This window comes from Notamacropus eugenii, chromosome 7 (assembly GCF_028372415.1).
Source record: "Notamacropus eugenii isolate mMacEug1 chromosome 7, mMacEug1.pri_v2, whole genome shotgun sequence".
Lineage (NCBI taxonomy): Eukaryota > Metazoa > Chordata > Mammalia > Diprotodontia > Macropodidae > Notamacropus > Notamacropus eugenii.
In genome coordinates, this window is record NC_092878.1 from 32,175,261 (window position 1) to 32,202,283 (window position 27,023).

The 27,023-nt window shown below is 37.7% G+C and overlaps 1 protein-coding gene and 1 long non-coding RNA gene across 12 annotated transcripts in view; one reads left to right on the top strand and one right to left on the bottom strand.

Moving 5' to 3' along the window:
* LOC140513844 (uncharacterized) overlaps nucleotides 1-15,177 on the bottom strand; it is a 31,872-nt gene extending 16,695 nt beyond the window's left edge. The window contains exons 1-3 of the long non-coding RNA XR_011970386.1: nucleotides 15,092-15,177; nucleotides 14,882-14,985; nucleotides 5,737-5,811 (exon numbers count right to left, since the gene is read on the bottom strand). This is a non-coding gene — a long non-coding RNA (uncharacterized lncRNA). The remainder of the gene's footprint in view (nucleotides 1-5,736; nucleotides 5,812-14,881; nucleotides 14,986-15,091) is intronic.
* LOC140513764 (TP53-binding protein 1-like) overlaps nucleotides 1-27,023 on the top strand; it is a 131,189-nt gene that overhangs the window by 35,760 nt on the left and 68,406 nt on the right. For all 11 annotated transcript variants that reach the window (XR_011970305.1, XR_011970304.1, XR_011970306.1 and 8 more), the window contains one exon: nucleotides 3,946-5,449. Coding sequence is in view for 6 of the 11 variants with exons in the window: in XM_072623692.1 (XP_072479793.1) it covers nucleotides 3,946-5,449 (1,504 nt within the window). In the remaining 5 variants the exon portion in view is untranslated. The remainder of the gene's footprint in view (nucleotides 1-3,945; nucleotides 5,450-27,023) is intronic.

Sequence of the window (27,023 nt, forward strand, 5' to 3'; positions counted from 1 at the left end):
AGAAAATAATTCGGCAAAACAAACCTGCTCCTCAGTCCGGTCTGACGTTGTCCCATGTGTATCGTCCTCCGTATCTGAAAATGAGGGAGGGAGGTGCATCCTCATGTCTCTTCCTTGATCATTATCATTTCCCTGCATTCCGTTTTCCTTGCCTTGTTTTTTTGTTTTTATACATTTACATTTTTTGTCATTATGTGCACTGTATTCTTTGTTCTGACTGCTTCATTTTGCATCATTTCATAGAAGAGCACGTATTTCTCTGTCTCTTCAATTAGTCAATTCTTATGGTACAGCAATATTCCGTTATATTCATGTATCACTGTTTGCTTCTCTACTTCCCACGGATGGGGTATCTATCTACTTTGCTTCCAGTTCTTTGCTGTTACCGAAAGTGCTGTTATCAATACATGGCTATAAATGGGACCTTTTTTGTCTCTGACCTGCTTGGTGTATACGTCTGCCAGTGAGATCTTGTTTCCAAAATGATTGGACTAACTGAGCTTTAGGAGCAGTGTAGCGGTGTGCCTGTTTTTTTAATTTCAAATGTTCTTTTTTTATTATGAACTTAAATATGAATATTTCAACATACAAAGAACAAAATTTCTGTTGCAAGTCGTTTGAGGGCTTTTTTAAGAAAATGTTAAACTTAACAGAATTGCTTTGTTCCTTTCTGAACTTCTTCTGATTTTGATCTTTTGTGTATTTTTAAATGTTTCGTTGACCCTTTCTTTGATGTGTGAGTGTGTGTCTGTGTGTCTGTATTAGCACCATCCCTCTCCAAAAATCTTTCTTTCAAAAATAGAAGCCCTGGCCCTGCCTTGCGTAATGGAACTAAAGGAATCACCATTTGGCCATGTGTGAAAGCACGTGGCTCCTTCTGCACCTCTCTGCTATTCAGACACCATCATTTTTTTTAGCTATTCCTTGTTCCACTTACTTGCTACCAAAAAAAAGTGCTTAGAAATATTTTGTGTACTTTCCTGCTATCTTTGATATGCTTATCTTTCCACAACTTCTCCAATTTTGACTTCCCATTTTTTGTTATCTGCCGATTTTCTAGGCATGAAATGAAGCTTTAGACTTGGTTTAATTTATTGTTCCCTAATTATTAGTGAGTTGAAGCAATCCTTCATATAATCGTTCATAGTCATTTTAAGAACTATTTGTTTATATCTTTTTTGCCTTCACCCACTGGGGAATGACTTTTAATTGTATATGTCCATGCTGGTTCCCTCGAAATCTGGGAAATCAGGCATGCGTCAGACCTACGTGATAGCTTTTTCCCCTTGTCAACTGCTTCCCTTATTCTAGTTCCATTAAATTTGTATAAGAGTTCTTCAGTTTCATGTAATCAGAATTATCAGTTTTATTCTCTAATCTTGTTTGGTAAGAATTCTGCCTTTAGCTGTTGCTTTTAAAGGTACCTGATCGGATTTTCCTCTGTTCTTTTTTTTAATGCTATGACTTTAATCTTCAGATCATGCATCCATTTGAAGCTTGTGGTATATTATATAAAATGTTCGAACATAATTTTTCTCGAACTTCTTTCATGTTTTCTGAGAAGTCCTTGCCAAGATTTATTGTATTTGTATCGTCAGCTCCTACCATAGTTACTGACACATAGTAAAGCCACCTTAGCAAGTACTTTATTTTTTTTTATTTTTTAATGTTTAACAATCACTGCCATACAATTGCGATTTTATCCCCCCCCACTACCCCCCTCCCTCCCCATGACTGCATACAATTCTGTATAGATTCTACATATACTTTCCTATTGAGTATATTTTCACTATAGTCATGCTATGTAGTCAGACTAAAATAACTGAAAGAAATCGTATAACAAATCAGAACATGATACACAAACACATACACATACACAAACATGATCTGCTACATTTTGCGAATGACTTCCATATTTCTTTCTCTGAGTGTGGAAGGCATTTTGCCTTGAGAACCACCTTTGGGATTTTTTTTTTTTTATAAGAAGTTTTTGCGTTATTACAAAAATCCAAGTCTACCAGAAAAAACTCTCACACACTGTGGTCGTTGCTGTGCACAAAGTTCTCCTGGTTCTGCTCCTTTCACTCAGCATCAGGTCATATAAGTCCTTCCAGGCCTCTCTGAAGTCTTCTTGTTCATCATTTCTTATGGCACAATAGTACTCCAGTACATTCATATACCATAATTTATTCAGCCATTCCCCAATTGATGGACATCCCCTTGACTTCCAGTTTTTGGCAACTACATAGAGTGCTGCTATAAATATTTTTGTACATGTGGGACCCTTTCCCATTTTTATGATCTCTTGGGGATATAGTCCTAGTAGCGATATTGCTGGGTCAAAGGGTATGCACATTTTTGTAGCCCTTTGGGCATAGTTCCAAATTGCTCTCCAGAATGGTTGGATGCGCTCGCAGCTCCACCAACAATGAATTAGTGTTCCAACTCTCCCACATCCTCTCCAGCATTTATCATTTTCTTGTTCTGTCATGTTTGCCAATCTTATAGGTGTGATGTGGTACCTCAGAGTTGTTTTGATTTGCATCTCTCTAATCAATAGTGATTTAGATCATTTTTTCATATGATTATAGATAGCTTTAATTTCTTCCTCTGAAAATTGCCTGTTCATATCCTTTGACCATTTATCAATTGGGGAATGACTTGTATGATTATACATTTGGGTCTATTAAACACATTTTCAAAAGGAATGTATTTTAAAAGTAGTTGTTAAAAGTGTCTGTCTAAAGGGGCATCTCGGTGGTGAAGTGGATAGAGCACCGGCCCTGGAATCAGGAGGACCTGAGTTCAAATGTGGCTTCAGGCACTTACTAGCTGTGTGACCCTGGGCAAGTCACTTGACCCAGATTGCCTCGCAAAAAAAAGGGGGAGAAAAAAAAAGTGTTTGTCCAGGCTCTCAGATATGTGACCGTTACAGTCAGGTCCCAATTAGTGCAAATAATGGAATTCCTGTTTGCATTTGTGCTATTCAAAGTTATATTTATGTAAACTCTGATTATTTATTCTAGCCCAGTGGAAATATGCAGTGCGTATTCAAATAATGCAAACACTTTAGGGGATTTATTATTCATAGTATTTAGGACTTAGCTGCGTATTTTCCAAAAGAGCAAAGAAAAAATTCAAGGCGCTGAAATATAGACTGATATTGTACGTATGGACTGTCTTGTAATCTTATTTGATTCCTAGTTAGATGTTATAATTTTAAAATAATAGCACATTCATACCTCGCCTGCTTGGCATACAACTTTTCACAATTCCAATTCAGAGTGGCACAGCAAAAGAAAAATCTTTTAGAATTGACATCTGTCCTAGATTTGACTTGTTATCAGCGTAGTGACATTCATCAGCTGCCATAATACTGGGAAGCAAGATGGTTGCACTGCTCTTTTGTGAAAGAATGAGAACTTCACTGAACGGTTTACTCTGTGTTTAAGGAGTCATGTACTTTCTGGGTTTCACAATCACCACTCTTCCTAAGACAGAGTCCTTTAGTAAAATTCACACAAGTGCGTGCTGATTCTTCACCATCATTATTTTTAAAGTGCCCATTTAGCTGTGTGACGCTGTATTGGAACTCTAAACATATGTAGTCAAATATTTAAATGTTTTTCCTTTCTTCCAAGGGAGAAGTCTGTTATCTTTAAAAATATCTTATATACATTCTGTTTTACTCATGTCTGGGATTTGGCAAGAGGAACTAGAGGAGGAAGTAGCTTTTTGTTTTGAGAAAAAGATTGATATACAAATCTGGGATTTTTTCCTAAACACACCTTTTTTAACCCTGTGATCATGGGCAAAGTGCTTATAAACTCAGTTATTTGGTTTCTAGTTTGAATAAAAAGAGATGTAGGTTTCTGATGTGAGTTATAGGTGAACAAAGTAATTTGAATGTGAAGAAAAAATGTTTATTACCTTTTCTCTCCTTAGGACATTTTTATTCCATCTCCAAGTTTGGAGCAGGGACCAAGTGACGAAAAGAACACTGAAGATAGATACAATTCCTCTTTCACAGTGGAGTGCTCTAAGACTTCACAGACTGAGGAAGGAAATCCCACTGAGGATCTTGGGCAGCCACTAATGGGAGAATCCTGTGAGCTGATGCTTTCTGGAAGTGATTGCAGCCAGTCTACAAAGATGGAGAGTTTGACCTCTCAGCAGATCGATGAAGATGCTAAGAACACGCAGACTGAAGATACGCAACCTGTATCTCAAACTCTGGAATCTAAAGTTTGTCCCACAGAAGATTCTAGTGTACTAGTGAACCAAACAAAAGACAGTCAAGAAGAGCTGAGTGAAAACTGTAAAAAGACAGAAGATGCTGTAAAAACTACAAATGAAATGATCATTTCAGCCACTGAATGCAAAACCAGAGAAGAGATGGAACATGTTTGTGTTGATTTTACATGTGATTCAGGAAGCCAAGTACTTCTTTCTGAGAGTCTTTCGTCTGAGGCTGTTTCTGAGGCTCTTCCGTCTGAGGCTCTTCCGTCTGAGGTTCTTCCCTCTGAGGCTGTTTCGTCTGAGGCTGTTCCGTCTGAGGCTGTTCCGTCTGAGGCTGTTCCGTCTGAGGCTGTTCCGTCTGAGGTTCTTCCGTCTGAGGCTGTTCCATCTGAGTCTGTTTCATCTGAGGCTGTTGCGTCTGAGGCCCACTTAAATGCATTAGATCAGGAGGTCTCTGTGGAGGCTAAACAATATCACACAGAGAAGAGGTCTTCAATTTCTGAGGTTGAAGAAATTCCTGAAACCCCTTGTGAAAGTCAAGAGGAGGGGCAGAAAGAAGAGAAAGAAAACAGGGAGAGTAGCCCACTCCATCCCTCTCTGATTCAGACTCAGTCACCAGGATTATGCCTCCAAGAAAAAATCCCAGATCAAGAGTACCAAGGAGCTATGGAAGTTAATACTAGTGTCAGTGGTAGTGATTCTCCAAAAAAACTGAAAATGCATGATGAAGAACTGGAACAGAAGGACCCAGAGGCTGGGGGAGAGGCCACCTCAGAAAGCTGTGGTGTCATTGTAGAAGAGAAAGCCACAAAAGATGAGTCCTCAGCTGATATTGCCTCTCAGCCTGTTGTGGGAGAAGAGGCCCACGAAGATACTCATTCTTGTGTGGACGTTGATCCAGGAATAGAACTGGGTGCTAAGAACAGTCTAGATGCTAAGGGAGAGAAGAGCCAAGAATCTGACGAGAATCTGGAATCACTTACTGAGAAGGAGAACCCTCAGCACTCTCCAGTGTCTTTAGAAAGAGTAGATGATATACTGAGAACTGAACAGGAGAAGCAGCAGCCACAATCTCCAGGGCAAGCAGACACTTTATTAATAAAACATTCGCAAATGGATACTATAGAGGAATCAGGCAGTGAAGGAAAGACTCAGCAGCTTGGGAAAGCCGCTGACCATTGTCTTCAGAGCCCCTGTGAAAGCTCCAATGGTGAGTACGATTCATAGATACGAATGGGGACTGTTTGACTCGTTCAGCTGATGGATTGAGAAGCTTAACCAGAATTGATTTTTGAGAGGTGGGAATAGAGGGCTGAAGGTTATTATTGGAGCTAAATTCTAAAGTGGAACAGATATTAATAAACGGAATAACAATTAGCCAGTTATCAAAAATAATCATTTTTTCTAATCAGAGGTTGTCTTTACTGACTATAATTCTGGCTGCCTTATAGTCATAAAGGTTCTTGAATTTCACAAATACGTATAAATTGTACTTACCTTGCTTTTTTTAGGGGGAGAAATTGTGGAAGTGGGGTAGGGAGCACAGCTAAACTGTATTTTCAGTTGAGTCATCTAGAAATAATAAATATTCACTTAATTATTCTTCATAGAACTACAAATAGGCTCTTAATTAAATAATTTGCTAATAGTTGTTTTCTCTTCAAGAGTATTAGACTAAGTTTCTAAGTATGATTTAACAGATATATAAATCTTAGAAATTAAGACTTGAAAGATTTAATGTCCATACTTCTTCTGGGATCTATTTCAAGATTATAAATTGTTTTGAGCTGTGTCGCATACTACTGAGAGACTGCAAATAAGAACATATCATCATAGTGCTGAGGTATTCTTAATTTTTCAAAGGTTATATTAGTGGGATTATAAGCTCTGACAGGTCATTTCATGTGAAAAAGGCTTCCAGTATGGGCCTGGTGATGCCAGGTTGGCTATTAAGTGTTTATCGGGTTTTTTTTTTAATACGTAATACAGTTATTTTTCAGTTTTCAACATTAACTTCCATAAGAATTTGAATTCCAAATTTCCTCACATCTCTCCCTACCCCTCACTCCAGGACAGCATGTACCCCATGCACCCCTTCCCCTAAGTCTGTCCTCCCTTCTATCATCCTCCTCCTTTTCCCACCCCCTCTCCCTTCTGTTTTCCTATAGGGCAAAATAGTTTTCTATACCCCATTGCCTGTACATCTTATTTCCTAGTTGCATGAAAAAATTGTTAACATTAATTTTTAAAGCTTTGAGTTCCATATTCTCTTCCTCCCTCCCCACTCACCCTCACTGAGAAAGCAAGCAGTTCAATATAGCTCATCCATGTGTAGCCATGCAGAACACTTCCATGACAGTTGTGTTGGGAAAGACCAACCACATTTCTCTCTGTCCTGCCCTCCATTTATTCCATTTTCTCTCTTTACCTGTTCCCACAGTAGTACTTGCTTCTGATTATCCCTTTCCCCAATTTGATGTCCCTTCTATTATCCTCCCTCTCCTATCCCCTTTGCTCCTGCCTTCCTGTAGGGTAAAATAAGTTTCCCTACCCAACTGAGTGTGTGTTATTCTCTCCTTAAGCCAGATCCCATGAGAGTAAGGCTCCCTTAGTCCTTTTCATTTCCTCCTTCCTCTCCTTCATCATAAAAGCTCTTTCTTGCCTCTTTTATGTGAGATGATTTGCTACATTCTACCTCTCCCTTTCTCTTTCTCCCAGTACATTCCTCTCAACAGTAAATTTTATTTTTTAGGTATTTTCCATGTTCAGCTCACCCTGTACCCTCTGTCTCTCTGTCTCTCTCTTTTCCTCTGTATCTATCTATCTTATCTGCCTATCTGTCTGTTTATCCATCCACACCCATATACATACCTACACATATGATATACATACACATATGCACCTACATACATACACATACACACATATAAATTCTCTCTAACTACTCTAATACTGAAAAAGGTCTCATGAATTAACAAATGTTTTTCCATGTAGGAATGTAAGCAGTTCAACTTCAATGAGTTCCTTAAGGCTTCTCTTTTCTGTTTACATTTTCATATTTCTCTTGATTCTTGTATTTGAAAGTCAAATTTTCTGTTCAGCTCAGGTCTTTTCAACAAGAATACAATGCTTGGAATTCCTTTATTTCATTGAAATTCCATTTTTTTCCCTGAAGTATTGCACTCAGTTTTGCTGGGTAGGTGATTCTTGGTTTTAGTCCTCTATAATATCATATTCCAAGCTCTCTGATAACTTAGTATAGAAGCTGCTAAATCCTGTGTTCTCCTGATTGTATTTCCACAATACTTGAATTGTTTTTTTCTGTTTTTTTTTCCTGGCTGCTTGTAATATTTTTTCCTTGACCTGGGAACTCTGGAACTTGGCTACAATATTGCTAGGAGTTTTCCTTTTGGGGTCTCTTTCAGGAGGTGATCAGTGAATTCTTTCCATTTCTGTTTTACCCTCTGGTTTTAGAATATCAGGGCAGTTTTCTTTGATAATTTCTTGAAGGATGATGTCAAGGCTCTTTTTTTGATCATGGTTTTCAGGCAGACCAATAATTTTAAAATTATCTCTCTTGGATCTATTTTCCAGGTCAGTTGTTTTTCCAATCACATATTTCACATTGTTTTCTATTTTTTTCATCCTTTTGGTTTTGTTTTATAATTTCTTGATTTGTTATAAAGTCATTAGCTTCCATCTCCTCCATTCTAATTTTTTTTAATTTTATTTTTCATTTTTAACACAGTTTACAACAGATAAAACAATTCAAAATTTTGGTCAGGTGATACTTCTTTTTAAAACATTTACAATATGGACCACAAAAGAATTTTTTTTTTAAACATTAACCAACTGAGACACAAATAATATTTATGTTGCTAACTTCACAAGCTCTTGACCTGATCGTCTCCACAGTATTACTAAGAATTAAAGGACTCTAACTTGTTGTTGTTGGTCTAAAGTCCTATGAATAATAGCTTAATTTTAGACTTAACCTCAGATGTTCCCCTACCAATAATCTGTAATTTAATAGATCTGATATTAAGCTTACAAACCTTTTGACTATAGGAAATTGCCAACAAGAGTAGGGACACTGCAGGGAACCAGTATCTCTCCAACTTCATGTCAGTTCCAGGCAGGAGTAGATTGTGAACTTGCATTCAGCCAGGCTTAAAGTCTGCCAGGTGTCAGTGGGGAAATTGAGTCAGGAGAATCCTACTTCAGCCCATGCTGAGCAGCTGCTCTCCCACCCTTCCCATGAGATCACCTTTTGCAGCTCATGCCAGCATCTCACAGGCTTACTGGCATCATGTATTGGAGGCTCAGACTGCCTTTCTTGCTATCCATACCTGGAGTTAGACTCAGAAGAACAGTCACTTAACAGTCCCATAGCGTCTAAAAATGGCAAGTTACAATGACCAGGTTTCAAATATTGTAATTTCACTTTGGCTAAGGAACATCTTTTAGGCAAATCTGAAGTGGCTTACATGCCTTTCTATACATGTTCTAGTTCTTGATTAAATAGCCATCGTAAAATCAAATTTACCATTAAAACCTTGACTTTACAATCAAAGCCGAATTTTACCTGAGGTTACCGTCCTCTAGGAAATTTGGACTGAAATTCTTTCCCCCAAACTAAAGATGTCATTAATTTTCTGTGGTATGATATAAATTTTCATATCAAATTTAGTGAGCATGTTATTCCCTCCTTCAGCCACATGTGAAGAGAGTAGCTTCATTTTTCCCCTCTCCCCTCTCCTTTTTCTCCTCCATTGAACAAGATTTTTCTTATCTCTTTTATGAGTTATAGCCTGCCCCGTTCCATTTCTCCCTTTCTCTTTCCGGTATTTTCCTCCTTTACCCCTTAATTTTTATTTTATTTTATTTTTGTGTGAATATCATCTCTTCTGATTGAACACACCCTGTACTCTCTATCTTTATATGTGTGTGTGTGTGTGTGTGTGTGTGCGCGCGCGTATGTACAATCTCTCCATGTACCCAAATTACTGAAAGATTCAAGAGTTATAAATACATTCTTTCCATGTAGCAAACAGTTCAGCTTTAGAGTCTTTTTATGATTTTTCTTTCCTGTTTATCTTTTCATGCTTCTCTTGATTCTTGTCTTGGGAAGTCAGATTTTCTATACAGGTCTGGTCTTTTCCTCAGTATGAAGTGAATGATTGAAAGTCCTCTATATCCTTGAATGACCATTTATTCCCTTGAAGTATTATACTCAGATTTGCTGGGTAGGTGATTCTTGGTTTTAGTCCCAGTTCCTTTGACCTCTGAAATATCCCATTCCAAGCCCTTTGATCCCTTAATGTTGAAGCTGCCAGATCCTGTGTTATCCTGATTGTATTTCCACAATACTCAAATTGCTTCTTTCTAGCTGCTTGCAGTATTTTCTCCTTGATCTGGGAACTCTGAAATTTGGCCACAATATTCCTAGGAGTTTCTCTGTTCGGGTCTCTTTCAGGAGGTGATTGGTGGATTCTTTCAATATTTATTTTTCCCTCTGGTTCTAGAATATCAGGGCAGTTTTCCTCAATAATTTCATGGAAGATAATGTCTAGGCTCTTTTTTTGATCAAGGCTTTCAGGTAGTGCCATAATTTTTAAATTGTTTCTCCTGGATCTATTTTCCAGGTCAGTTGTTTTTCCAATGAGATGTTTCACATTATCTTCTATTTTTTCAAATTTTTGGTTTTGTTTACTAACTGCTTGGTTTAATTCATAGTCATTAATTTCTCTGAATTCAGTTCTCTCTTTCAACAAATTATTCTGTTCAGTGAGCTTTTGAAACTTCTCCTTCATTAAGGTATTCTTCTCCTCATTGGCTTTTTGGACCTCTTTTGCCATTTGGGTTAGTCTATTTTTAAAGGTGTTATCTTTTTGGGTCTCCTTTAGTAAGCTGTTGATTTGTTTTTCATGATTTTCTTGCATCACTCTCATTTCCCTTCCCAATTTTTCTTCTACTTCTCCTACTTGATTTTCAGAATCCTTTTTGAGCTCTTCAATGACTTGAGTCCATTGCATATTTTTTTTTATAAGTTTTGGATGTAGAAGCCTTGACTTTTATGTCTTCCTCTGATAGTATGCTTAGATCTTGCTCATCTGAAAGGATGGGAGAAAATACCTTTTCACCAAGAAAGTAACCTTCTGTAGTCTAATTTTTTCCCCCTTTTTGGGCATTTTCCCAGCCAATTACTTGACTTTTGAGCTCTTTGTTAAGTGGAGGATATACTATCCCAGGTTTCAGAGGTTTTGTGCAGCAACTGTTTTCTGACATATCTCTAGGCACCCATAAGTTTTCAGTTCCTCCAAAGTGGTATAATCAAGGAGAGGTGTTCACTCCTCTCCTGACCTGTGCTCTGGTCTGTGAGCAATCACAAGCACTCTTTTCTGCCCTGGAACTGTGAGTAGGATTCCCTCTGCACAGCCACCACCAGCTCTGCCACCTCAGCGCTCTTTCTCACCCCAGTGCTCCTCCTCACCCTAGGACCACCACTCATGATTGAGACTCAGATCTGCACTCAATTCCCCTACTGTCTGTAGGCTGAGAACTCCAGAAGCGCCACTTCTGCAGCAGTGGTTGCCGCTGCCCTGGGAACTGGGGTTAGACCATGTTCTCCTCTCACCCAGGTGAGAGAACTTTTTCACCGACCTTTAAAGCTGTCTTTGGCATTTTTGGGTTGAGAAATCTGGAAATCACAGCAGTTGTCAGTGCCCTGAGGCCTGCTCCAGTCCGTCTGTGCTGGCAGTTGGGTTGCATTCCATTTTGAGCCCAGTGCAATAGATCTTTCCTGTTGGCCTTCCAGGTTGTCTTGGGCTGGAAATAAGTTTTACTCTTTCATTTTGTGGCTTGTGCTGCTCTAGAATTTGTTTAGAGTCAATTTTTGCAGGTATTTCAAGGGATTTGGGGGAAGAGCTTGAGCATGTCCCTGCCTCTGTTCTGCCATCTTGGCTCTGCCCAAGTGTTTATCTTTTCCTTTTTCACTAAAAGATCATATGTTAAGCCATTGAAGGGGTTGCAGTCTGTGAGGATGGATAGAGTATCCTTCCCAATAAAATCATGGATCCTTGAGGTATGAATATCATTGCAGTGCTATGTGAGAGAGTGTAATTAGAAAAATATTTGTAAGAGACAGAAAATTGGCACTATAATGTTTCTGTGAAGCCAACTCTAGAGTTTCTAAAGGCATATTCGACATTTGGGCAATATTTCCATTATATTAATTACATAAATAGGCTCTTTTTTAAGAGTATAATTTAAAGAATTTTGACTAGTTATGGTAAGGGATACTGAGTAACTGCTTGGAATAAATTGTGTAACCCAGTATTTTATTTCTCACTCATCTTTCTTTGGCTTTTTTCTTTTCTTCACCTCTTTCTGGAGAGTTTGACGCAGCACTTTTGTCTTTAGTACTTTCTTCTTGTTAATTTTTAACACTGCCCTCTTAGGGTTTTCCTCCATCTGTTAGATCCCTCCTTGTGCTCTTTTACCGGATCCTCATTTGTGGCACGCCGCTGTAGGTGCGCGTCGCCGTGGGTGTCCCGCAGGGCCCTGTCTTATAGCTCTGTTTCTTCCCTTGGTCTTCTCATCAGCTCCCATGGCTGTAATGATCATGTCTACGTTGGTGATTCTGATTTTGCCCTTACTTTTCTGCCGACTTCTATTCTTGCATTTTCAGTTGTCTTTTAAACACTTCAGACTAGCTATCCAGTAGACATATTAAACTCAACATATCCAAAACAGAACTCACTTTCTTGCCCTCTGAATCTCCCCTTCCCCTTGCCTTCCCTACTACTGTTGAGGGCACCACAGTCTTCCCAGTACTTCCAACTTGAAACCTGGGTGTAATCCTGGACTCCTTACTATCTCTCACCCCCCATATCCAATCTAGTTCCGATACTGCTGCTGCCCTGGTACAGGCCTTCATTGTCATTATCATTTTGCACTTGATCTATGATAAAAGTCTGCTGGTTTGTCTGCAGGTCTTTCCCTGTTCTAGTCTTTTCTCATCTCCTTTGCAGTATCTTCATCCAGGTCACGCCCATTAATTGTGGGTGATGCCCAAGGCTCTTCCCTTCTTTCTTTTTGCTATTTTGCTTGGTGATTTTTCCCAACTCCAATGGGTTCAGCTATCGTCTCTATACTTAAGATTCCCACATCTCTTTATTCAGCCCTAACCTTTCTGTTGACCTTTCTTGGACATCTCAAACTGGGTGTTCTGTCGACATCTTAAACTTAGTATGTCCATGACTGAAGGCATTCTCTTTTCCCCAAAGCCTCCACTATTCCCAACTTACATACTACTATCAAGAGCACCATTTATTTTGACTCCTGACCTGGTTGTTATTCTTTCCCCTTACTTCCTCTTTTCCTTCTAACCCCATCATATTTCATCAGTTGCCAAGTCTTGTTGATTCTGCCTTTGTCCCTTCTCTGACCCTTGAACCCCCTTGGTATAGGCCCTTGTGTATTCCTCTCCCTGGCCTCCTTGCTGTTCCTCCCATATGACGCTTCATAATTCCACTTGGCATTTTTACTGACTTGTCTCCCAGGCTTGGAATTTTATTCTTCTTCATCTCGATCTCTTGATCTTACCTTCCCCAGAAAACCTTTCCACATCCCTCTTAATGCTACTGCCTTTCTTCTCTTGATAGTCTCTAATATAGTTTGTGTATATCCTGTTTGTATACAGTTGTTTGCATGGTTTCCCCTGTTGTAAAGTGTGAGCTCTTGGAGAGAGGGGATTTTTTTCCTTCTTTGTCTCCCCAGTGCTTAGCACTGTCATGGATATGTACTAGGTGCTTCATACATATTTGAGGACTGTGATGGATGTATATTAAAAGATGTGTGGTTTTATTACATAAGTACAGTAGTTTGAATTTCGGTGATTAGGCTAAGAAAATGTTAGGCCTTCTATGTTCACTTTTTTTATCATAGTTTCTAAGGTACTTTAAGATGCTTAATAAAAGTTCTTTTAAGGAGTTAAAGCATTTTTCTTGAGCTCATTTTTAATATTGATCTGCTGTAGCAAATCTTTTCTTCATAGAAAAACTTGTGCATACCTTTTTCAGAATTATCATAAATTCTGAATTAATGAAGTCTTGAATCAACTATGCTCAGTTTTGAGATTGAATATTGAGAAAAAGTTTTAAAGGGTTCACATTAGAACAATAAATCCAAATAAAGCGCTGAAAAATTGTATTTGGTGAGAAATTAAGGAAATTGGGACTGTTTAATTTGGAGAACAGAAGGCTAAGAAGCCGAAGTTTTTTAGGGGAAATTGCCACTAGGGATCAGGTGAAACAGCTGGGCTATTTATCCTGAAGAAGAGAGAACTTGGGTGGGGTAGGACAGCAACATAGCTGTTCTCAACTATTTAAAGCATTATCTTGTTATACAGAAGAGGGATTAGATTTGGTTCATAGCCTCAAAGAGCAAGACTGGGGTGGAATGGAATTTCCACTGCACAGAAATTACATGGAAGTGGTTTAAAGCTCTTTCATAAAAGAAAGATTTCAAAGATTACACTAACAAGTCACGGTCCAAATGGAATAGGCTTTGGCGGGATAGGTTACTGAGCTCTCAGTCAATGGAAGTCTTCAAGTAGAGCCTTGATAGACTTGATTACTTATTGGGAGCATTACAGATTTATGTTTGAATAAGGGTTGCACTAGATGACTTTTGAGATTCCTTACAAATCAGCAAGTTTCTGATTTTATGACGTATGTAACTAGGATATTGTGACATGCTAGCAGTGTGCTAGCTACTCTAGTCAAAAAGAACCAGATGTTGGACATCATTAGGAGGATTATTTAGAAACAAAGTAAACAATCTTAGCCTACTCTTAATACCACTTGGAACTCTGGTTGCTGCATTTCAGTAGACAAACAGTACTGAAGAATGTCCACAGAAAGGCAATGAAAGTGAGTAAAGGAATATAGAGAGTCTTTTTATTATTGAGAATAACCTAATAAAAATTGTTTCCTTAATTTGCTTTCAATTTTTTTGAAATCTCTTTGATTTTTAGAATTTCTATTTTGGTTTTAAAATTTTTGGTTTTCTAGTTTTTTGGTTTTCCCAGTTCATTGATCTATTTGATTATTTAGTTTGGAAATATAAAGCCTGAGAAGTCTAGTTTTGATTGAAATCTGCAAAATTATTAAGACTATGGATAAGGTGAACTTGTAAACGGTAGCTGAGGTGCTGGAGTGAATAGCGCACCTGGCCTGCAGTTAGTTAGATCTGAATTCAAATTTGGCCTCAGACACACTGTTGTGCTTGTCCTCCATTTTTGAAGAGGACCATGACATCAGAGAAATGATGACATGACTTGAACTTGACTTTGTTTTGAGTGAGGGAGGGCTGTGCAGGTCACCAGCCTCCCTTCTCCTCCAGAGCTGTCTGAATCATCAGCATGACTGGAGATGACCCAGGATGCACTGGGAGACTTTGGCCTTTTAGGCTAAGGCCTTTTCAGGTACTCATTGAAAATGAGGTCATGTCCATTCAGTGAATAGGCTTCTTTAAAAAGTAGTCAAGGGAATAGCTCCTTTAATAGAAAATAATAAGTAGATAAATCGTGCTGGGAGGGGCAGGAGTCTCAGGCCTGTTGTTTCAAAGAGAAACTTACTATTTACATTCACTCTAAGCCAGGAGGTTCCAAAACAGCCATTGAGTGAAGATTGGGCAAGGACCCTTCATTGTTCAGTCCATGGGCTTCAGGGTGCACGGCGTCTAAGGTTTTAGGGGAGACAAGAAAGAAGGAAAGAAAAGGGGAAGGAATCTAGCCAATGCAGTGTACCCCAAGTTAACTGATCAACTTCTGGCAACCAAAATTTACCTTCTTTGGGAGAGAAGGAAAAGGGAGAGGGCTAGGTTGATGAGCTGAGTTGCTCAGATGGCTGAGTCCCCATTTAGGCAGCTTAGTCTACTCACAGGTTGTATTTGTCCTTTGTTTTCAAAGAGAATCATGACATCATAGAAATGATGACATGACTTTCTCTTGACTTTGTTTTGAGTGAGGGAGTGCTGTGCAAGTCACCAGCCTCACTTCTCCTCCTGAGCCATCCCTCAGACATGTACTACCTGTCTGAACCGGGTCAAGTCTCTTAACCCTGCTTGCCTACATTTTATCTTCTGTAAAATGAACTAGAAAAGGAAATGGCAAAGCACTCTAGTATCTTTTCTAAGAAAACTCCAAATGGGGTCACAACATGTCAGGTAAGACTGAAAAAGCTCAGCAGCCACAAAGCTGAACTTGCAATAACTTCTAATAAATAATTGGAAAAATTGTTTATATTATTTAGAATCTCAGTATAATACTAAAAATAAGGGACAGAATATAGATTTAAACCAACAAAGGAAGTACTAATACTTCACACACTACATTGCGCATTTACACAAATTAATTTATATGACTAGTTAAAGGGGTAATTGGGCAAAAAAAAAATTTTAAGTAACTCCTGGGTTGATATAAACTATTTCATGAGTGCCAGGCTAAAAATAAATTAAGGCAAACTGTAATTTACATATTGATATGACTGAAAGATATCTATATAGGTATATATAGATAAATATATGTAACCATGCTCTCCCACAAATTATTCTTTGGTATTACCATCAGACACAAAATATTAGAATAGCTGGACTATTGGTCCTTCCCATTATGGGAATATATTGTATTATTATTATATACAATATATTGTATTATTGCAGTATAAGAACAAATGGTGACCAACTGTTTTCCATCTTCCCAGAGGATAAGAAAAGAGGAAATGAGTTTATATTTAACAAGGGGTTAGAGATAAAAGAGAGCTTTCCATCAGTGTACCCAACACTGAATTGGGCTAAATGAATGGTTATGGATTTACCTTTCTTGAGAGGCTTTAGAAATATAGTAAATTTCCAAGTGCCTGGGGCATTTGGTATTAAATTCTTCCTCCTTTCCCCACTTCTAATTCTTCCTTATTCTATAAAAGAAGCCCATTTAAGGCCATCAGTCAATCTGCTAACATAGTCTATGGAGATCTGGGGAAGAAAGAACTTGATGGTTTTAATTCTAACTATAGGGAAGAAATGCTATGAGAAACTTAGAATATATCAGATATGAGTATGGACAATTTTTAGCAAACTCGGTGTGAGAAGGCTTCCCCTACCACAACGGTAACGCTATGTTTGGTGTGATAGAAAAGAGGGTTGGATTTTAAATCCTGACTCTGCTGCTTACTATTTATGTGACCTTAACTATTTTGAGTCTTAGTTTTCTCATTTGTAGTATTTGGGGTGGGGTGTGAACTAAATCATGAATTCTTAAAGTGTGGTCCGAGAGATCCCTGAGATCCTTATTTTCATAGTAATACTAAGATGTTTTCATTTCTAATATGGTAAAGACTGGTGGATATGACCGATATAAACAAAAGCTCTTTAGGGAGAGTCCTCAGAAATTTTTGAACATGTGAGGGGTCCTGAGACCATGAAATCTGAGACTGAATTACTTGTAAGGTTCCTTCCAGCACTAAATCTGTGACCCGGTGATCCAAATGAATAGTCCAGCATGTGCCTCTTGAGGAAAACTCAAACCTGAGGAGAAATGGTGTAAATTGCAGGATTTTGGGTCCTATACTCCTTTTATTTTGTTTAAAAAATTTTTCTTGTGAAAGTATCACTTATTCTTTGGTTTTTTATTATGGAATCATAGCTTTTAAAGAAAAGATTTATCCTCAGAATTGTAACATTGTGAACATGGCATCCAAATAAAAATTGCGGTTATTTGTTTAAAAAACAAAAGAAATGACTCATGTCAAAGTCCACATTGTTTCAGAAAGAAGTAGGCTTACCTACTTAGGATTTTTTTTTTTCGTCTACTCTTGTGGATGTTGTGTGTTAATTAAAGGTGAAAAATATTTTGTTGTTGTTTTTGTAAACGCAAATCAAACAAACTAAAGTAACTAACAGATAACAATTATCTGGGAAAATTCTGGGAAAAAAATCCTTACATTCAAATTATTTTTAGAGAAGTCTGAAAACTTTTTTTCCTAACTTAAATTGTACATATCCCACATAAATTCATGAAAGTTTAAGGTTGAAATGCTTCTTTTACTCCATAATATTTGGGATGAAAATTTGATGACTTTTAAATTAAGAATACATTGTATTCCTATAGTAATAGCTTCTAATCAAGGCATTTAAAACACTTTCATAATATATTTATGCTTTGGCAAATTAGTAATTTCTCCTTAGTTATAGATGTTCTTTTCACCTGCACATGTTAAACACTGAACAGCATTACATAAAAATATGAAGTTGAGCACATCGTAGCTGATTGGAAATGTTTATTATTTCAGAATCTGCTGTCTGTATGTAGCTCGATCAGAAGCTGGTAACAATTTATGATCAGTTTTAGAGGTTAAATTTAACATGGAGTTAGAAAAAAAGAATAAAGGTGAGATGACAGTATTTTGTGCTATTACAACAGCTTTTACTCAGCCTATTTATTATAAGATAGAGGCAAAAGTAAGTATGTTGACTGCTTATTTACCATGTCTTGGAGAAGTTTAACTGATGAAAGCAATCACTATAACAAGGAGACCTAAATAGCCCAGAAATTGCCATAGCCAGCAAGGATTTTATTTGCTTGGCTAGTGGATCCTTTTAGAGAGTGTGCTTATTGGCGAAATGTTATGAGGAGAATGAGCGAAGATTATGTGTAGCAGTCTCACAGAACAGTGAACAGTGAAGGGTGGAGAGAAAAACATATCTGCACGAAGTCTGGCCTGAGACCCAGCTAAGGCTGATCATTGAAATAATGTTAGTAACACTGGAGGAGTGACAGTTAGATGTGAAATGGAATAGATCCATTTTCTTTGATTTAATTTACATCTTCATTACTGTTATATTCTTAATTTGACAGCTCAGAGTATGTTCTATTCCATGAAGAAGTGGGATGGCCATTCAAGAAAATGAACTTGGAAAGAATGGTTTATTGTTGTTTAGTCCTTTTAGTCATGTCTGATTTTTCGTGACTGCATTTGGGGTTTTCTTGGCAAAGATACTGAAGGCATTTGCCATTTCCTTCTTTAGCTCATTTTACAGGTGAGGAAGCTGATGAATTAAGTCGTCTGCCCATACTTAGTATCTGAGGTTGGATTTGAACTCAGGTCTTCCTGTTTGTAGGCCCAATACTCTTATGTACAGCTGCCTGCCCCTACGGGGTACCTTAGAAGGTTTTAATTTACATTTCTCTAGTCAAGATTGATTTAGAGCATTTTTTAATATTACTATAGATAGCTTTTATTTCTTTAGAAAACTGCCTGTTCATATCCTTGGACCATTTTTCGGTTGGGAAATGGCTCTTATTTTTTAAAATTTGACTCTGTTCCCTCTATGTTTGAGAGATGAGGCTTTTATCAGGAAAAATTTGTGATTTTTCCTCCCCAGTTTCTTTGCTTTCCTTCTAATCTTGACTGCATTTGTTTTCTTTGTGCAAAACTGTTTTAATTTTATATAAAAAAATGATCTGTTTTACTTTCTGCAGCCCTTTCAATCTGTTGTTTGGTCATAAATTCTTTCCTTATTCATGGATCTGATAGGTAAAAATTTTCCATGCTCACCTAATTTGCTCATGATGTCACCATTTATGTCTAAACCATGTACCCATTTTGGCCTTATCTTGGTACACATCGTGAGATGTATTCTCACATTGTGAAAAGCTATATCTAGTTTCTGCCAAACTGCTTTCCAGTTTTCTCAGCAATTTTTGTCAGTTAGCGGATCTTTGGGTTTATCGAACACTACATTACAATGGTCGTTTCCTACTACGCATTGTGTACCTATCTGTTGCACTCAACCACCACTCTGTTTCTTAGCCAGTACCAGATTGTTTCCATGACTACCACTTTGCAGTTGAGTTTGAAAGCCGGTGCTACTGGGCTGCCTTCCTTAACATTTTGTTCATTGATTCCCTTGATAATTGATGTTTTGTTCTTCTAGATGAATTTTGTTACCGTTTTTTTCTGGCTCTATCAGATAATTTTTTTTGATTGGTAAGGTACTGGATAATTAATTTAGGTAGATTTATCATTTTTATTATATTGGCTTGGCCTACCCATGCATTTAACATTTTTCCAGTTAGTTAGATCTGTTTGTATTTGTGTGGAAAGTGTTTTGTAATGGTGCTCCTAAAATTCCTGGGAGTTCTTGGCAGCCAGAAGCCCAAGTATTTTATGTTTCTTGTGGTTATTTTAAATAGAATTTTTCTTTTTATCTTTTCCTGCTTGGTTTTGCTAGTAATATATAGAAATGCTGCATGTATTTTATATCCTGCAACTTTGCTAGATTTGTGAATTGTTTCAATTTGTTTTTTAGTAGATTCTCTCAAGTTAAGTATACCATTATCTGCAAAAAGAAATAGTTTTATTTCTTCATTGACTATTCTTATTCCTGCAATTTCTTTTTCTTGTCTTATTTTTATAGCTAGCATTTCTAGCACAGTATTGAATAATGTGATAATGGACATCCCTGTTTCACCCCTTATCTTCTTGAAAAGGCTTGTATTTTATTCTCATTACAGATAATGTTTGCTCTTGAGTTTAGAAAAATATTACTTGTCATTTTAAGAAAAGTTTTATTTATTTCTGTGTTTTCCAGTGTTTTTAATAGGAATGAGTGTTGTATTTTGTTGAGTTTTTTGCATCTGCTGATATAATCACAGTCATTTGATTTTTGTTGCGTTTGTTACTGATGTAGTCAGTTACTTTAATTTCATCTTAATTGGTTACACATTCATCCTTTTCATTTTTGCTACTGAAAAGAAACCAGATTCACCAGTGACTTATTTCAGTGTTTTGTTGTTGCTGTTTTACATTAAATTTTATTAATCTCCTTTGATTTTTCAGGATTTCTATTTTGTGGATTTTTAATTTGTTCTTTTTCTAGTCTTCTACTTGCATATCTAGTCCATTTCATTTTATTTAGTAGTTTAGTTTTTTAAACTTGCAGTTTTATTAATTTCTTCTTTGATTTTCACGATTTCTATTTTGTTGTTTAATTAAATATTTTTAATTTGTTTTTTTAGTAGCATATCCACTTCACTGATTTCCTTTTTCTCTCTTTTATTGATTTAAGCACTTAGAGATATAAATTTTCTCTTAAATAGTGCTTTGGCTGCATCCCAGAAATTTTGGTATATTGTCTTATTGTTACCATTATCTTTAATTAAATTATTGATTGTTTCTGGATTTGTTCTTTGATCTATTCATTCTTTAAGGTTAGATAATTTAGTTTCCAACTTTTAATTTGACTTCAAAGACCCTTTATTGAATGCATTTTTTATTGCATGATTGATGTTCTGAAATGGGGTGCATTGAATATTTGTTTTCCTATATTTGTTAATGAAGTTTTTATGCCCTAATACGTGGTCAGTTTTCGTGGTGCCATGTAGAACTATGAAAATGGTATACTCCTTTTTATTCTGATCCAGTCTTTCCCACCTAATTTTTCTAAAATTATATTTATCTCCCTAATTTCCTTCTTATTTATTTTGTGGTTAGATTTATCCAGGTCTGAGAAGAGTAAAGTGAGGTCCCTCACTAGTATAGTTTTACTGTGTTTCCTCTTGTGTTTCATTTAATTTCAGTTTTAAGAATTTGAATGCTGTGCCATTTGGTGTTTATACGTTTAATATTGATTTCATTTTCTATGCTACCTTTTAGCAAAATATAGTTTCCTTGATTGGCCCAGGATGCAATGGGAGACCTTGGCCCCTTTAGGCCAAGGTCTATTCAGGTACAAAGTCTCCCAATGCATCCTGGGTCATCTCCAGTCATCCTGATGAATATCTGGTCACTAGATTCAGATGGCTCTGGAGGAGAAGTGAGGCTGGTGACCTGCACAGCCCTCCCTCACTCAAAATAAAGTCAGGTGCAAGTCATGTCATCATTTCTATGATAGCATGGTCTTCTTCAGCAACGAAGGATGAACATAACAACAGCAGCATTTCCCTGATTAGTATGTATTTTAATGAGGTGTAATTTTCCTTTTGCTTTGAGGTCATGGCTACTGCTCCAGCCTTTTTTACTTTAGTTGAAGTATCATAGATTCTGCTCCAGCCTCTTATTTTAGCTTTGTGTCTTTCTGTTACAAGTGTGTCTCTCCCAAACAACTCATATTGAATTCTGGTTCCTAAGCCATTTTGCCCTTTGCTTCTGTTTTGTGCATAAACTCATCTCATGCACGTTCACAGTCAGGATTGATTACTGTTTATTTCCCTCCATCCTCTTGTCTTTATGCTTTTCTGTCTTCACCCTTTCACCCTCTTCTTGCTTCTGTTCTTCCCTCTTTGAACCAGTTCAGATGAGAGTGAGGTTCAAGTCTTGTTTGTGTCTCTCTAGTTATTCTTCCCATTCTGTCCCCTTGCATGACTCTTGTGAGATAATGCTCCTTATTCTTCCTTTCCCTTCCTTCTTTTCCCAGCACATCTTTCTTTCTCACCCATCCATTTTTCTTTTGAGACCATCCCAACATATTAGATTCACACTTAGCCTTCAGTTTAAGTAGGCTCCTAAACTCCCTTAGTTGTCTTAGGCTCTAGATGTGTCCCCTTCATTTTCGGTAATGTAAACCATTTAACCTTGTTAAATTCCTTAGAATTTCTCGCTCATGTTTACCTTTTTATATTTCTCTTGAAACTTTTGTTTTATCAAATTTTCTCTCCAGCTCTAATTGTTTTCATCAGGAATGCAATCCTCTGTTTCATTCAAGTCTGTTCCTCTCTTCCCTTTCCACCTTTCATTGTGTGATAATGCTCAGTTTTGCCAGGTAGTTTTTGGTTCTTTTTTTATATTTATCCTAGCTCCTTTGCCTTCTGGAATACCATATTCTAAACCCTCTGCTCCCTAAGTCTTGTTATCCTCTCTGTGGTGTTTAAATTCTTTTTCTTCCCTGCTGCTTTCTGTATTTTCTCCTTGACCCTAGAAGCTTTAAAATTTGGCTGTGATGTTCCTGGGCATTTTCATTTTGTGATCTCTTTTAGGAGGTGTTCTTTAGTTATAAGGTATCTTGGCTGTTTTCCTTTATAATTTCTTGATATGTGAGGTCTAGGCTCTTTTTTTGATCATGACTTTCAGATAGTCCAATGATTTTAAAATTATCTCTCCATGATCTATTTTCCGGGTTAGTCTTTTTCCTATGAGATGTTTGATATGTTCTTTTGATTTTGTTTTATTTTTTCTTATATCTCGTAGAGGCATTAGCTTTTACTTCACCAGTTCTGATTTTTAAGAAATTATTTTCTTCAGTGAGGTTTTGTTCTTCTTTTGCCATTTGGCCAATTGAGATTTTTAAGAGGTTTTCTTCAGTAGTTTTTTGTGCCTGTTTTACTGTTTGGCCAATTTTGAATTTTAAAGAGATATTTTCTTCAAAAATTTTTGAGCCTCCTATATCAAGCTGTTAATTCTCTTTTCATAATTTTCTTGTATTACTCCCATTTCTTTTCCCCAAGTTTTCTTTATCATTATTTGATTTTCAAAATCATTTTTTTCTCATTTTTAAATCCCTTTAGTTCTCTAGGAATTCTTGTTGGGTTTGTGTCCAATCTGCAGTTTTTTCTTTGAGGCTTTACATTTAGTTTTTTTTTTTTTTCCAATTCATTGTCTCATGAATTTGTGTTTTGATTTTCTCTGTCACTATAGTAACTTTTTATTGGTTGGGTTCCTTTTTTATTTTTCATTTTCCCAGTCTGTTTCTCAACTTTACATTTTATGTTAGAGTTGGGCTCTGCTTACCTCTGCTGATGGGTGGTGATGGTGGTGTGTGGTTTGTGGTGTGTGTGTGCGTGCGTGCGTGTGTGTGCCTGCGTGCATGCGTGTGTGTATGTATGTGACTGTTCTGAGGTTCAGGCTTTTATGTCCTGCTATTTCACAGCTAGTTCTGGGGGACTGTGAGTTTTTGGTGCTTCCAAAGTGGTGCAATGTAGGGAGAGGTCTGATCACTGCTCTCCTGGTCTGTGTTCTGGTCCTTACCCATATAAAGCACTCCTTGCTTGTGACCACAACTCCACACCCAGGTATGGCCCCTGCTCTCCTGGGACCACAAACACCCCTCTCTTCCTTTGGAACTGCAACCCAGAATTGGAAAATGGGCAGTAGAGTTTGCAAATGGTTTCTGGTCTTCTACCCAGTAATAGTAATAAACAAGTAATCTCTTGTAATATCTTTCTGACTAGATGTTTAATCTACTTAGTGTCTCTGGGAATCAAGCACTCCCAGTATTTCCCATTGCTGCTGCCACCACAATAGGTGTCACTTCTGCCTTTAAAATATATATATTTTCATACACACACACCTATATTCAGTTTTCAACATTCACTTCCACAAAAATTTGAATTCCAAATTTTCTCCCCATGTCTCCTCAACCCCCACCCCAGGATAGCATGTACGCCATCCACCCCTTCCTTTAGTCTGTCCTTTCTTCTATCACCCCCCACTTCTTCTGTCTCCCTCCCCTCTATTTCTCTGTAGGGCAAAAATGATTTCTATACCCCAGTGTCTGTACATCTTATTTACCAGTTGCATGCAAAAATGATATTTAATACTCATTTTTAAAGCTTTGAGTTCCATATTCTCTTCCTTCCTCCCTCCCCACCCACCCTCATTGAGAAAGTAAGCAATTCAATATAGGTCATACATGTGTAGCCATGCAAAATACTTCCATAATAGTTATGTTGCAAAAGACTAACTACATTACCCTCTGTCTTCCTGCTCTCCATTTCTTCCATTCTTTCCCTTGACTTGTCCCCCCACAATGCTTCCGATTGTCCTTTTCCTCAATTTGCTGTCCCTTCTATTATCTTCCCTCTCCTATCTCCTTCTCCTTCTTGCAGTGTAAAATAGATTAGATTTCTGTACCCAACTGAGTGTGTTATTCCCTCCTTAAGCCAAATTCCATGAGAGTAAGGCTCACTTATTCCCTTTCATCTCTGCCCTCTTCCCCTCCATTGTAAAAGCTCTTTCTTGCCTCTTTTTTGTGAGATGATTTACTATATTCTAGCTTTCTCTTTCTCTTACTCCTAGTAAGGAGGCAGTAAATTTTATTTTTTAGGTATTCCTTCATGTTCAACTCACCCTGCGCCCTCTATGTGTGTGTGTATGGATGTGTGTGTATATATGTATATTTTCTCTAACTGCTCTAGTACTGAAAAAGATCTCATGAATTACAAATATCATCTTTCCATGTAGGAACGTAAACAGTTCAACTTCAATGAGTTCCTTATGGCTTCTCTTTCTTGTTTACATTTTCCTGTTTCTTTGGATTCTTGTATTTGAAAGTCAGATTTTCTATTCAGCTCTGGTCTTTTCAACTAGAATACAATGCTTGGAAGTCCTTTATTTCATTGAAATTCCATTTTTTCCCTGAAGTATTGCACTCAGTTTTGCTGTGTAGGTGATTCTTGGTTTTAGTCCTCTGTAATATCATATTCCAAGCTCTCCAGTCCCTTAGTGTAGAAGCTGCTAAATCCTGTGTTCTCCTGATTGCATTTCCACAATACTTGAATCGTTTCTTTCTGGCTGCTTGTAATATTTTTTCCTTGACCTGGGAACTCTGGAACTTGGCTACAATATTCCTAGGAGTTTTCCTTTTGGGGTCTCTTTCAAGAGGTGATCAATGAATTTTTTCCATTTCTGTTTTACTTTCTGGTTTTAGAATACCAGGGCAGTTTTCTTTGATAATTTCTTGAAGGATGATGTCAAGGCTCTTTTTTTGATCATGGTTTTCAGGCAGACCAATAATTTTAAAATTATCTCTCTTGGATCTGTTTTCCAGGTCAGTTGTTTTTTCCAATCACATATTTCACATTGTTTTCTATTTTTTTTCATCCTTTTGGTTTTGTTTTATAATTTCTTGATTTGTTATAAAGTCATTAGCTTCCATCTTCTCCATTCTAATTTTTAAAGAACTATTTTCTTCAGTGAGCTTTTGGACTTCCTTTTCCATTTGACCAATTCTGCTTTTTAAGGTATTCTTCTCCTCATTGGCTTTTTGAACCTCTTTTGCCATTTGGGTTAGTCTATTTTTAAAGGTGTTATTTCTTTCAGCATTTTTTTAGGTCTCCTTCAGTAAGCTGTTGATTTGTTTTTCATGATTTTCTTGTATCACTTTTATTTCTCTTCCCAGTTTTTCTTCCACGTCTCCTACTTGATTTTCAAAATCCTTTTTGAGCTCTTCCATGGCCTGAGACCATTGTGTATTTATTTTGGAGGTTTTGCATGCAAAAGCCTTGACTTTTATGTCTTCCTCTGATAGTATGCTTAGATCTTCTTCATCTGAAAGGATAGAAGAAAATAACTTTTCACCAAGAAAGTAACCTTCTGTAGTCTTATTTTTTTCCCCTTTTTGGGACATTTTCCCAGCCAGTTACTTGACTTTTGAATCCTTTGTCAAGAGGAGGGACCTTTAAGTTCTCAGTTCCTCCAAGGTGGCACAATCAAGGGAGAGGAGTTTACTCCTCTTCTGGCCTGTGCTGTGGTCTGGGAGCAACCACAAGCTTTTCTGCCCAGGATCTGTGAGTAGGATTCCCTCCCCAGAGCCTCCACCAGCTCCACCAAGCCGGCACTCCTTCTTACCCTAGGACTGCTACTCAGGACTGAGACCCACATTGGCTGCTCAATTCCCCCAGGGTCTTTAGGCCAAGGGCTCCAAAAATGAACACTGTAGCCATGGCTGCTGTGGCGGCTGCCACAGCCCTGGGGCCAGAAGCCACTCCCCTCTCACCCACGTGACCTTTGAAGCTGTTTTTGGTGTTTGTGGGTTGAGAAATCTGGGAACCGCAGCTGCTGCCCGTGATTCTATGCCTGAAACCTTTTTCTGTTCTGTTTGTGCCATTCAGCGTGACCAGGGCTGGACTGGGCTGCGCTCTGCTCCTAGCCCAGTGCGATAGATGTTTCCTGTTGGCCTTCCAGGCTGTCTTGGGCTGGAAATCTCTTTCACTGTGTCATTTTGTGGCTTCTGCTGCTCTAGAATTTGTTTAACATGGGCTATGGGGGTAGAGCTAGAACAGGTCCATCCTTCTACTCCGCCATCTTGGCTCGCCCTGACAGTCTGCTTTTAGAACCAAGTTTTAACACAGATTTCTCTGCCTTTAAACATTTTATGTTTGCAGTAGTTAAAATTAGCAGTGACCTGTCAGAATGAACACCTGAAGTATAGATACACACACATATGTGATGAAAAGATTTCCCATCCCTTGGTGTGAAAATGCTTTCTGTGGTCAGGTGAACGCTTGATGATGCTGCACTTTGTTATGGCCTGGACCCTGACCGTAGCACTCTAAATATTTGGGAGTCCGCTGGACTGCAGCTTCTTGTTGGAACTTGTTGAATACATCAGAAGGAGGCCAGGAAGTCACTTCTAGTCATATGTCTACTGGAGTTGAGCAGGTTTTTGAAGATATTTTTATTTTACAATGCATTTCCTAAGGTTGCTGTCCAGGTTTACAACTTTGTGCTACGTTAGGGTTGAGGTGCGCCACGTGGCCCTAAAGCAGCAGCATTGTGGCACAAGGCAGCCCACCACTTTGGGCCCTCACTGTCGAGATCATGTAAGCAAAATAATCGCTTTTCATTTGTGCTGCTGCTTTATTTTATTAAAGAGATAAATTTCTAGCAGGAATAAAAGAGTTTAAACTAATGTCAAGAGGTCGAAAGTAGAAAAAACGATACTGAGGAGGACTGAAAAGAAACCCTGGACTCCTGGAGCTGTATGTTCAATACAAAACACTT